At 34.1% G+C, this 13,082-nt stretch overlaps 1 protein-coding gene across 1 annotated transcript; it reads left to right on the top strand.

Moving 5' to 3' along the window:
* Positions 1-7,190: 7,190 nt before the first annotated feature.
* On the top strand, positions 7,191-12,795 carry LOC145736597 (uncharacterized). The gene is made up of 2 exons (XM_081991037.1): positions 7,191-7,598; positions 12,355-12,795. The coding sequence occupies exons 1-2, from the start codon at positions 7,260-7,262 to the stop codon at positions 12,637-12,639; spliced, it is 624 nt and encodes a 207-aa protein (XP_081847163.1). The 5' UTR covers positions 7,191-7,259; the 3' UTR covers positions 12,640-12,795.
* The last annotated feature ends 287 nt before the right edge of the window (positions 12,796-13,082 follow it).

Below are 13,082 nucleotides of genomic sequence, written 5' to 3'. Positions count from 1 at the left end.
ATTTGAAGCTTTCTTATCAGATAGAGGATAAGCTTGAGTGAATTTTGTTAATTCATCACGAATGGTCAGTGCGTAATTGCGAGTAGGATATTCAAACAGATCGATGTTAATTCGTTCAAAAGGTGTTTTTGGTGTCTCTGTGACGACTAAAGGTGTACTAAGATTTTTCCTACAAATTTTCACTTTTTGACAAATTTCGCAACTTTTAATTAACTTTTCGACATCCTTGGTTAAACCTGACCAATTATATTTTTCTTTAATTCGCTTAATAGTTTCATTTATACCTCGATGTAAGTTGTTTTTTCCACTATGGTATTGCTCCAAAATGATTGGAATTTGGTCATCGTCTGGGGTTCTGACAATATTTTGGCATATTTTCAAATGAACATCTTTGTCGGCCAAAATAAAACATAGAATTTCAGTTATAGGTAACTGTAAATTATTTTCTATACAATATGTTTTATTAGGTTCAAAATTTTCACGATCTTTATATAAAGTTAAAAAGAGAATTGGAACTACGGAGTCATTATCGTAAGGTAGTGGTATTATGAAATATTTACGATCTTTGACACTTTTACTAGAAACAATATTAATCGTTTTAGATTGAAAATCGAAATCTTTTTCTAGTATATCGTCAATGATTTTCTCATGCAGTTCTTCGAGTTTATTTCGCCAAAAGAATGTAACGATGTTTTTGTGAGATTTATCTAAAAGTTGTAAATTAGATATTTCTATTTTTGAGTAGTCATTCATAGATGTGGTTTTATATAAATGCGTAAATGTATTGTAATCGTTAGTTATTTCTTCGACATTCATAAAACTGTTGTCTTCAAAAGGTGGATCTTAATTATTAATAGATGGTCCAGCTTCTTCGTTTAAAGCAAAATTTCGAACTTTTGAGTGAAATTTCACACATTCTTGAAAATGATTAACTCTTATTCTTGATAATGCATCAGCGTTGTTATTGATTCTTCCGGGTTTGTATTCGATTTTATAATCATATTCCTCTAACTTTAGACGCCAACGTGCTAAGCGACTTCCGGGGTCTTTAATGGAAAAGAGCCATGTTAAAGGACGATGATCGGTAATGAGAATGAATTTACGACCAAAAAGATATGGACGAACATGTTTTACTGCCCATACAATTGCGAGGAGTTCTCTTTCAATTGTGGAATATTTTGTTTCAGCACTACATAGAGTTCTTGAGGCGTAAGCAATTGGTAAATCTTTTCCAACAGGACCTTGGGATAAAACGGCACCTATCGCAAAGGAGCTTGCGTCTGTTGTAAGCAAAAATGTTTCGTCAAAATTGGGATAAATCAAAATGGGATTTGAAGTTAAAGCTTTTCTCAATGTGTTAAAAGAGTTTACACATTCTTCATCAAAATGGAAAGTAACATCTTTTTGAAGTAATTTAGTTAATGGTTTAGAAATCTTTGCGAAATTAGGAATGAATCGTCGGTAGTAACCGGAAAGACCTAAGAATGATTTTATTTCTTTAGGTGAAGTAGGGACTGGGAATTTTTCAATGCATTTAATTTTGTCTGGATTGGGTTTTACACCATGTTGAGTAATAAGGTGTCCAATGAAAGCTACTTCTTTCCTTAAAAATTCACATTTGTCTGGTTGAATTTTTAAGTTTGCGTTACGTAGACGTTTAAAGACTTCCGTTAATCTGGTAATGTGTTCGTGAATAGTTGGTGAATAGACAATAATGTCATCCATGTAAACTAGACATCGTTCGTTTTGAATGCCTAAAAGAATGTTGTCCATGACGCGTTGGAAAGTGGACGGTGCATTCTTGAGTCCGAATGGCATACGAACAAATTCGTAAAGACCATTTTCAACTGAAAAAGCTGTTTTTGAAATGTCTTTAGGATCTACTTCAATCTGGTGAAAACCAGAGGCAAGGTCGAGTGTTGTGAAATATTCACACTTACCTAATTGGTCTAGTAAATCAGAAATATTTGGCAGTGGGTATTTGTCGTCAACTGTCAGTTCGTTAAGTTTGCGGTAGTCTATTACAACTCGCCACTTTTGTTTTCCAGAAGCGTCTAGCTTCTTTGGGACAACCCATACAGGGGAAGACCATGGAGATGTAGAATGACGAATAATACCTTGATCAAGCATTTTATTAATTTGAGATTTTACTTCCTCTTTATGAATTTGCGGGTATCTATAAGATTTTGAAAATACAGGTCTGGCACCATTAGTTTCGATTGAGTGTTTTATCTCACTAGTGAAAGATAAGATGTCGCCATCTAAATAGAATATATCGGAAAATTCAAGACAAAGTTCAGTAATTGCACATTTTTCTTCGTCATTAAGATGATCTGTTCTAAGTTGCTTTTTTATTAGCGCGTGTCTGTCTTGTGGTTGGTCAGTATAATTATCGGGATTCAAAGAATAAGCAAGTTCGTTGTTCTTACATTCCGGGACAAATGGTTCTATAATTATGTCTGAAAACTCGACAGTTTTATTAATTACGTTAGCATTTATAACAGATGTAAGAAATTCACCTTGTTCATTGACTTTAACTAAGGCGTTAGGTAATCGGACCTTATCTTTTTCTTGGGCATAGAGAATTGCACTTGTATTAGCTAGATTGCATTTTAATTTGCATATTTTTTCGATTCGGCCTTCGATAGAAATTTTATTATTACATTTTTTATTGCAAAAATTGTTCTCTTGACTTTGATAAGGAGAGTTTGAAATTGAATTGTTACTTGAATCATTAGTTACTTTATGTAAAGGAATAGTTTTAAAATTTGTAATAAGTTGTTTTGATTTTAAATCGACAATACAATTATAGTGATCTAGAAAATCTAAACCTATTATACCATCAAAATCAATATCCAAATCGTAGATATAAACTTTATGATCACTTCCAGCTACAAAAGGTATACAAACAGATTCAGTAATTAAAATTTTTTGATCTGTTATTCCTTGAACTGTTATATGTTCGGGATTTCTACGAGAATAATTTTTCACTGTGTTTGCTTTAAATATTGAGATTCCTGCTCCAGTATCAATAAGTAATTTAAATGTTTGCGAAGCGTCGTAAATATAATAAAGATTTTTTGAGTTCACTGTTAGTAGTGGACTTAAAGAAACTGTTGTTCCGGGAAGTTCATGTTCGGGTTCATGTCGTCGAAATTCAATGTTTGAAGTTGAGATTGGATTTGTGAAACTGGGTTTGAGATTGTAGAATTTTCTGGGGGATGGTTGCTTGACGTAGCAATCTGAAAATCCTGACTGCTTTCAGTTTCATAGGAATATGATGTGTCAACAAGATTTTCATTTATTTGATACAATTCATTATTTGGGAGTTGATGAAACGTTTCAGTTTCAATTTGTTCATTAAATGATTGATTAGGAAAATCTTCATATTGAACATGTAAAGTTCTTTGTGCTCCATTAGAATTAAAAGGACGTTGATACGAATTTGATCTAGGTTGAAAATTACTTTCATTAGGGGTAAAATTAGTTGGTCGATTTGAGTGTGCGTTATTATTATTATTATTATTAATAATAGGTCGCTGCATAGAAGAAGAGTTTGTTCTTTGATCAAAAACTGGTCTTTGAAAATTATGGTTAAATTGGTTAAATTGTGGAGGTCTTTGATTTGATGTTTGTCTACATTGACTTGAAATATGACCAGATCGGCCACAATTGTTACATCTGGGAATCAAATTGGGTTTGGTTTGTGGTTTAGGATTTTGAGTTAATCTACTTGATTTTTGTTGTTCAAAATAAGACAATTGAAGTTCTCTTCGAATTCTGCTTTGAGCTTCTAATAAAGTTTGTGGATTACTAGCACGAATTAATTGTCCTAAGCGAAAATCTAAACCGGTTAATAAAACGTTCAATGCCATAGTTTCTATTAAACTAGTTTGAGCATCTTTTTGTTGTCTAGATAAGCCTGATTTTTGAATATTAGCAAGTAATTTTGAATTTAATACTTGAAGTCGATTATAAAATGTAAGGGGTGATTCGTTTGGCAATTGTTTTAATCTTTGTAAATCTTGAATTAGCGATGAGAGATCTCTTGAGTCTCCAAAATGTAAGTTTAGTATATGTTTAAGTTCTGCATAAGTTCCTGGATTTCTAGAACTTATTAATTGAGCGGCTCTACCTCTCATTTTATTTTTTATGTGAATTAAAAGAAAAACTTTTTGTTGTGTTGTAGCCATATTAAAAGCACAATCACAAGCATCAATAAAATTTCCTAGAAAGATTTGATCACCATCAAATTCAGGAATAATTGAAAAAATTTCTGATAGTTTGTATGGTTCTACTTCTACAACTGTTGCTGTTGTATCTGGCATTTTGATATGTTAAGATAATTTTTTTTATAACTAGTATTAAAATTGTTTTTAGTTTAAGTTTACTTTCTTATAGCTTAAACCAAAGATAGGATAGGGTATTAATAGTTTGGTGTAAGGAAATGCGATATTTGGAAAATCGAACAGTTTCACACAAAAATGTAAAATTGTAAAGTAAATCGAGATGATTCTTTACTTACATAAAAATTAACATTCCGTCGTGTTCTCGCTGCTGCTACTGGACTTTCCGGACGTAGTTTTCACGAGTGATGATCGGATTGCTTCTGACTTCTGAGTCTGAGGTTCTTTTCTTCGTTAAGGGATTGGAATCCGCCGTTACTAGTGAGAATACTCGTGTTCTAGCAACGTTTACGAATCCTACTGCGACTGCGCCAATTTGTTGGGTTCTTCTTCTTATGAAGCACTTTTTAAAAAAAATTATTTATTTCAAGAAATCACTTAATTCTATTGGAATAATAAAATAATGGTACTATTAACTACTTATGCAAAAGTTTAATATTAATAGACACGATTTTTACACTACACCTCGAATTTATAATATTAGCCTATGCTGACACAGCTTGATTGCACAATTTTACTATAGCTATGGTTTTGTAATTGGAACACGATTTCCGTTTAGCTGACTTGGCAATCTTATGGGTCAGTGTCCGTCTCTGGTGGGTGACCATGATATAACATAGATGAAAGTTTGATAGCAGCCCCGTCAGCTGAAACTTTAAATCAGCATGTACCCCAAACCTACAACGAGGCAATTGCTATGGGACAAGGTTGGAAACTGGCCATTGAAAGTGAGCTGAAAGCTCTTAGAGAAAATGAAACCTGGGAAATTGTTCCATATCCAGCTAATGAGACAGTAATTGACTCGAAATGGGTTTTTCGATACAAGGATGTAAATGGCAATGCAAGTGAAAAGGTTCGACTTGTAGCTCGTGGATATCAACAGTGTGACGAAAGTATGGATATGTATGCTCCAGTAGCCCGGATGTTGACTCTGAGAATATTATTTTCTTTATGTGTTCAGGACAATTTACACATAAATCAACTAGATGTAACGTGCGCGTTTCTAAATGGTGAGCTGAAGGACTGAATGTAAGTAAAGACTTTGTTAAAAATAATGTTTGTAAACTGAAAAGATCTTTGTATGGTCTTCGTCAGGCGCCCAAGTGTTGGTATGAAAAGTTACATTCGCATTTGACATATATCGGTTTTAGTCGTTCACAGTCTGACCCCTGTCTATATTTTAGCTCTGATATATATCTACTTATTCATGTGGATGATTTAATTTTAGTGTCAAAAACAGAGTCAGAACTAAAAAGTCTTAAAATAAAGTTAATGGAAAAGTTTCAAATGAGGGATTTAACTCCTGTTAAATCAAATTGTTTAGAGAATAATAAAGTCAAACTAAAGAATGCATATTCATAACACAATTGTTGAGCAAAATTTAAAAAAAAATGTACTTCCTATTGTTATTTATGAGGATAATCAATCATGTATTAAAATGGCTATGACTTTAGAGACGAAACGCACAAAACATATTGACGTTCGTCATCATTATGTAAGAGGCTGTGTAAGTAAAAATGAAGTAGTTATAAACTATATCCCAACTGGTGAACAAATTGCTGACATTTTTACTAAAGCACTAAACATAACAAAGTTTGAATATTTTAGGGAAAAACTTAAAGTTATGTCTTTAGAGTAAGTTTGTTTTATAATTTGTTTTATTTAATAGTTATAGGAACTATAGAATTGCGGGGGAGTGTTGATAACAATTCTATATGTATATGAACACTGTATTAGTTTATAAGTCAACTGTCATGTGTGTCATGTAAAAGATGTCAAGGGTAGTAGTTGTAAGAAGTCATCGTGCCTTGTCATGTATTTTGTTTAAACACTGATTTAAAGTGCAATAAAACCATTAAAGTTAAGTTATCTTTTATTGAAAACTACATACAAAGAATTAACAAATCACAGTTTTTTAACAGATAATTTTGAATAACAATATTAGTCAATATTGAGGTTTTTTTTGTCTTTTTGTAAGCAGTTTTTAGTCAAGTCATCAACAACATAAACAAAAGCAGCAAACGGTCAACTAGTAATCTGGCAACAACGCACACAACTCGTTAGACGTCGAGATCGAGAAGGTCACGTTTGTATCAGAATTGCGTTCAAGTAGCTACAAGTAGCAATTAATCGCTAAGCAATACGAATGCATGTTCAAAACGTCAAACTCACTGATGACGTGCACCGCTCCCAATAGTGCCGCCGACCATACGTTGAACTAACCTTTTAAAAGCTAGAGTCAATTACATAGCTAGGTATTATTAAAAATACATTAGTGATAGTATTAGCAGAGCGTTATTAAGCTTTTTCAATTACTTTTATATGTCTTTCTAAACAGGTTGTACTAGCAGTAATGTCTATTAAACTAATTAATTTGGTCTCCCAATACTTTTACAAGTCACGTAAATATATTTAGTAAACAAAAACACAACAGACATGTATTATATTGTCCAAGCTTTAAAAGTACTAGTCAAATATTTACTCATATTTTACGGATTAATACCTACAGACAACCAAAAAATTCTACCTTATTATAAATTTTACTTATGTTTACATACAGTGTTATTAAGCGCAATTCAAGCAAATTATATGGTAATTCTGATTAGCCGTAAAACCACTCCTGCTCCAATTAGACTATCTGGTGTGTTTTACGCTATTTGTTTGCTGGTGATGAATACGTTATGCAATATAAACATGTTGAAGTATTTTCGAAAGTTTAATAACTTACTTTGTTTGGTTGATAAAAAACAGTTTTCTCCAATCACTTTGACTGCTATAGTTTATGGCGGAGTGATTTTAAGTTTTAGGTTGTTTTTCGTAATATTTTATTATAGAATAGATTTTCTATCGAGCATGACATTTTTTCTGATCAGTATAGTGACACAGAAAGCGGAATTTCTATTTATTTGCTGTAGTCTTTTTGCTTGGGAGTTGAAAAGTCAGTTGAAGAATTGTAATGACAAAATGGAAACAAGTTTATCTCCGTTGTTATCCATAACAATTAGAATTCACAACAAGATTGTAAGAAACATTTCAGATTTCAACATCGTATGTGGATTGCCAATGGCTGGAGCAATTTTTATTGGCATATCCATTCTTGTTTATGTGTCCTCGATAATGATATTTAATGATCCAACTCAAAGAACTTCGTTAAAAAACGTAATGACGGTGATATATCAAGTACCATTTGTGGTAAGTATTATAACCTGTTTTAATGGCTATTTTTTTTGTCAAAATTAAAATTTAACCCTTTAAGTGCCTTCCTGGTATGTCTTATTTTCCAAGGACGACGGCAGTCATATTAATCTATCTAACTGGTTCAACAGAAGTTATGTTTGTTGATTGTCGTTTTCTTCTGCCTCGACCTCTTTTTTCTTCTACTTTTCCTTCAATTATGAGTTGAGGATCACTTGCTTTCTTTTGTTTCTCCGTTCCGATTAGTTCTGGTTGTTTTTCCAGACAGTTTAAACCTTCTTCATATTATGAATTGAACTATACTATGGGTAGTATGGCTTGTCCCAGAGATTCTCAATACTCTGTAGTACCACCACATTTCAAAGGCTTCCACTCTTCTTTGTGTGGTTTCAGTTGATGGTTTGTAGTGATTACCATTTTTTAGTTTCACGGCTAGTTCCAGCCATATTCTTCACAGACCCAATTAATAAGGCGCTGAGATACTTTTTTCCTGTTGCTCATTATCACAGTATCGTCGGCGTATCGCAAATAATTTAAACATTAGCTATTGATTATTACACCATAGGTTTTTATTTGTCCATCGCTTTTTAGAATGATCCCTCTGTTGTGAACCGAACATACTAATGTGAGGTTTACTAACCAAATCTTTTAGTAATCCTGTACCCTAGGATGTTTAATATAATTGTTTTGATATGCAAATTAAGAAAATTACTTAAATCGCCTTATGTTCTTAACTGTGAAATTATAATATGTTAAAAAGACAATAACTTACTATAGTTATTAGACGGTGAAAATCGGTCGAAAATGACAATTAATAATGACGTACACTCATACACATCTCGTAGATCTGTTAGCTACAGACAGGACACTCCTGCTAAGACGCTGAAGTTTCTGAGCCTGTACAGTAGCCATCAGCTAGCCTTTGTAATCCCGTCAGTGGCGTATTTTCCATCATACCATGCGGTGTTAGCATGTAATACGAGGAAAACCACAAACCTAGAGAACCACTCAATTTATATATCATTAATAATCCGCAAAAGGTCATCTACCAGCACCGCTGGTTACTAAAAATGGAGTACCTACATTAGATGGTAAACTGCTCGTATTGCAAGCAGAACCAACTTGCATTATTACTGCAGAAGCAAAACACCCATACGTAAAACACCATCACGTTATATAGATACGCAAATTAAGAAGATTTCTAAAATCTTCTTAGGTTTTTGCCGTGAAATTATAATATGTTAAAGATACAATAACTTAACGGTGGTACAGAGGATAACTGATGACGAGTACAGGCTCAGAAACGTCGGCATCTTAGCAGGAGCGCCCCATAGCTAACCGAAAAGAAATATTTTTTACCACAGATTTTCACCATAAAATAACGCAAGTTTTTGCCTTTTATAGTAATTAAGATACTAATGTCATTATAAGCACAATAATGAATGAGGTCGATAAGATAGAACACAAGGGCCTCCGGCTCGAGTCACTCGAGTAGAAAAAAATGCTATGACGTCATTTTCTGAAATGGGACAGACTACACTAACTGATCCATTCAGTAGCAGCGGATCCCTTTGTTGGACAATTACATCTGCCGTTTCAATGCAAAATTCCGTAGATTCAACTTTTTGGAACTTACAGTAGCGGAATTTCGTGTGTTTCTTGTACTGTTGATCGTGAAGCAAATCTAGTTTCTCTGCAAACTAGGATCTTCGAAAAGCTGCAAGAAACCCGAGGGAACGACGTGTTTGATGATCTTATAAGTGAGGGCAATGCCTTTCTTCAAACAACAGCGGATTGTAAAGCATTTGAGCGTCCTACTAGTGCCGTGGTCCAGGCAAGAAAGAATCTTCCAGCTCCAAATGTGACATCAAGGCAAAACCTAGAAGCAAGGATTCTCCTAGCAATTGCCTTTGTTACATCGAGTTTCACTGGTCTTACAGCTATTCCACTGTTCATACAAGAACCACAAGTCAAACTGAGCTCTATCTTGAGCGCGAGTACAATGTATGGCGCAACCGAAATCAAATAAAATGCAAATATTCTAGACAAAAAGTTGGCAAAGTAATTATCGGCACATTGCAGAACAACTGTGATATGATTAAATGTCAAATCCAAGTAAATCAGTCCGTATTACTATTTATGATTGATTCCGGATCAGAACGTATTGTTAATAAATCTCGCAGGTTTACTGTATGGTGTGTCTCTGTCATTTCAAAGGACAATGGAAAGTAATCCTTTCTTTTAATGGTCATCAGTCAAAACAAACAGTGTTCGTCGCAAAAGAAGGTCCAGCAACATTCTTGGTTGGTTATGAATTACTTGGACGCCAAGACATTCTATTGAGCGATATGGTCACCACCGATTAACACTGTCAAAACAGAACAAAATACAACTGTCCTGAAAACATTGCCTATCTACCTGCCCAGAAAGTTTTCTCTCAGCCGGAATTTAACACTGTACCAAATTCAAACCACAAGCAGCGAATAATTCGGTTAAACATCCTGTGCATATGGGCTTCGCCGGTCAAATTAATGGACTTTCCTGTTTACTTCTTGTGAACAGCTATCCAGAATTCTAGGTCATGTCAACTAGCACGTCCACAGCACTCATTAATGTTCTTCAGCCAATGATTGCCCGTTTCGGTCTTCCATAACTACTGATCACAAACAACTGCACCCAGTTCACCAGTTTTTAAGAAATTCTGTAAAAAAAAGTTCAAGGAGGGAGGAGAAAATAAGTGCAAGAATCCTTAAACTTTTATTCAGCTACAGTACAATACATTGTTCATCCGCACCTGATGACAAGGCGCCTGCTGAAATATTCTTTGAACGCATGCCAAGAACCATCCCTATCTTTCTTCTACCAACAAAAACCAGTTGTGTTAGAGACGAAGCAATGGAATCACAATTTGAGCACCACAACGGAGCCAAAGTCCAATCGATTTAAGTAGGCTACATAAGCTACTGTGGTTGTTTTCGCATTACCGTGGACTTGTGGAACTAACGAGGCCGTTAAAGGAGTCTTCTATAATGTCAGGACACCCACCGGAGTCATGCAGAGTCTTGCCAAAGAGTGGGAATTGGAAGAGGTGACTGAAGCCAATAATCCTTGACGCATTTAGAATCCGGTCTTTGTATCGTCCGTAAGTTCCTGCTCAAACACCTATCGAAGAGAGCTATTTCAAAACATTCCGGATCTACATATATAGAGTCGGAAATCAAGATCTAAATCGACAGTCAGGAGAAAGCTTTGCAGAGCTTGAACCCATACTCAGGCGCTCTCAGCGAGACCGACACCCACCAACGCGTAATGGCCACTAAAATAGGGAGATGGTGTAAACCGAACATACTAATGTGAGATGATACACCTTCTCAGTAATCCTGAGATGTTTATTATAATTGTTCAGTTGTTATATCAGTGATTTTCTAAGTGTGGTCAAATAAAAAGTTCTTCTTGTTTCCTGTCTATTCGCCAGCGTATCTTTTAACATGCAAATTGCAGATGTGGCCAGATGTATTCCAGTCTCACTTTTCTATCAACTTTGTCTGTGTAATTAGTTTTTATATTTACTTTTTGGTAGTTTGTTTCCCATATAAGTTTGAATGAAACGAAGCGTCTGCGTATACATCTTTCCTGCACAGCAAAACAGAGTTACTTTTGTACCTAGTCAGTTATTAACCCATTGCCTATAACTTCTAAGTAACTCATTAAGCTGATGATTCTTCGTATACTTTTAAGCTAGTTTTTTTTTTGAATCGTTTAAGTAATAGATGTTCTTCACAGTCCTACGGTAGAACCCCTGTATTATATTGGGAAAATAAAAAAAATTCCTTATTTCGTCATTTTTGTTTGATTTGCATTACATACATATTAAAGAACCTATTCAACATGTTACGTATGTCGTCAATGTGTTGATAAGCGAATTGTTTATTAATCTCCGCTACTCTTTATCCTTCCCGTTCGCTATCCTGTTCTTCAGTTGCTTTGTTACATGATTAATTTCTTTCTTTGTGATCGATATGCATTTGCGGTGCATTACATGTGTTTTGTTGTCGTCTTATTGGTCTGTTTCAAACATTTCTTCTACTTAAACTTTTTTCTCTGAAGCTGCAAAATTATTGTCGTCTCTTTATTCGTGTCTTTAATCATTTTCTGATGATTCGGTTTTCTTGTTCTTGCTGCTGCTTTTATTGTTGTATGACTTGTCTAAGGTGTCATATTTGTTCTCGAGTTTTTCAATCTTGTCAAACTAAGGCACGTGTTTCTTTCATTTTCTTTATTTTCCTCTTAACCTTCTGGTAAACTTTTTGGAGTTTTTTTACTTCTTTACTTTATTATCCATGCTTGTTTCCTTTATTTTTTTTCTTCGGATATACAATTCTCTATAATCTTTAAAATTGAATCCCATTTCTATTCCAATGTTTTGTGTTTCCCTCGATTGCATTTCCTTGGTTCTTTGTGTTATATTATAATTTTGTTTTCCGGGTTCCAATCTGATATTCCTTCCTTTGTTTAAGTAATAACCACACCACACCTTCTTATGTAAATAGTTTTACTAAAATAAAATAGTACCTATATGTATATGTATATGTATGTACCTACATGTGTGTGTAGATTTAGCAATGCTTTATTTTATTTCTGAAATACTAGTTTCACAATATCCGGTTAAGTAGTTAAACCTTGAAGTAGTTACTACCTAGTTATTAGAGAAGATCAGAAAAATAAACGTCTATTCTGTAAATTATAATTTTAGATCTACGTAATAATATTAGCGGTGGTGGGTCAAAAGCTCCAAGCTGAATCTAAAAGAACAATTGACATATGCTACAACCAGATTCAAAATATTCAACCAATTTTTATCGGTCAAGATGTAAAAGAGACCAGACTACAGTATTTATTGTTTGCCAGACAGATACATGACAGGAATGTCAAACTATGTGCGGCTGGGTTTTTTTCGATTGATCATTCCTTGATTTTATACTTTGCAACCATCGTTTGTACTTATGTAATTGTAATTTGTCAAATGATGTCTAATTGAAAATTGTAGTTTACAGTAAAATTATGTCAAAGCTTGTGGTGTATTTCTTAAACCAAATGTAGTAATAGTTATTTACCTAACAAGTGTGTACAGTGGTACTTTACCGCACGAGACTGCACGCACAACAACTGCGCACTGCAGAACAACGCAAAGTGGAGGAGTTCGGGCAAGCAGTTAAAGGGTGGAAAAGACGCATTCCGCATGTGTTAGGTACAATATTTTTCCTACGAGTATAATTTTTCATTAAATTGAACGAAAATGTATAGTAAAATGACTAAAATGAAAGCCTTTTTATTCAAGGATGATTAAAAGTGTATTATTAATTGAGAAATCATATACAGGGTAATTCAAATTCGGTCCTCACCATTCGGATTTCGGAAACTATAAGAAATACGAGAAAGTTTAAATTGTGGAAAAGTTGCGCAATTTAAAGCTCAACCAAA

This window comes from Ips typographus, linkage group LG12 (assembly GCF_016097725.1).
Source record: "Ips typographus isolate SLU linkage group LG12, UJ_Ityp_2.0, whole genome shotgun sequence".
NCBI classification, from domain to species: domain Eukaryota; kingdom Metazoa; phylum Arthropoda; class Insecta; order Coleoptera; family Curculionidae; genus Ips; species Ips typographus.
This window is presented reverse-complemented; position numbering and strand designations above follow the sequence as displayed.

Bases quoted from the DNA above. Each gene is read 5' to 3' on its own strand.
- LOC145736597 (XM_081991037.1), top strand. From the start codon at position 7,260: ATGACATTTTTTCTGATCAGTATAGTGACACAGAAAGCGGAATTTCTA. The intron at 7,599-12,354 runs GTAAGTATTATA...TTATAATTTTAG, and splicing joins TATATCAAGTACCATTTGTG to ATCTACGTAATAATATTAGC.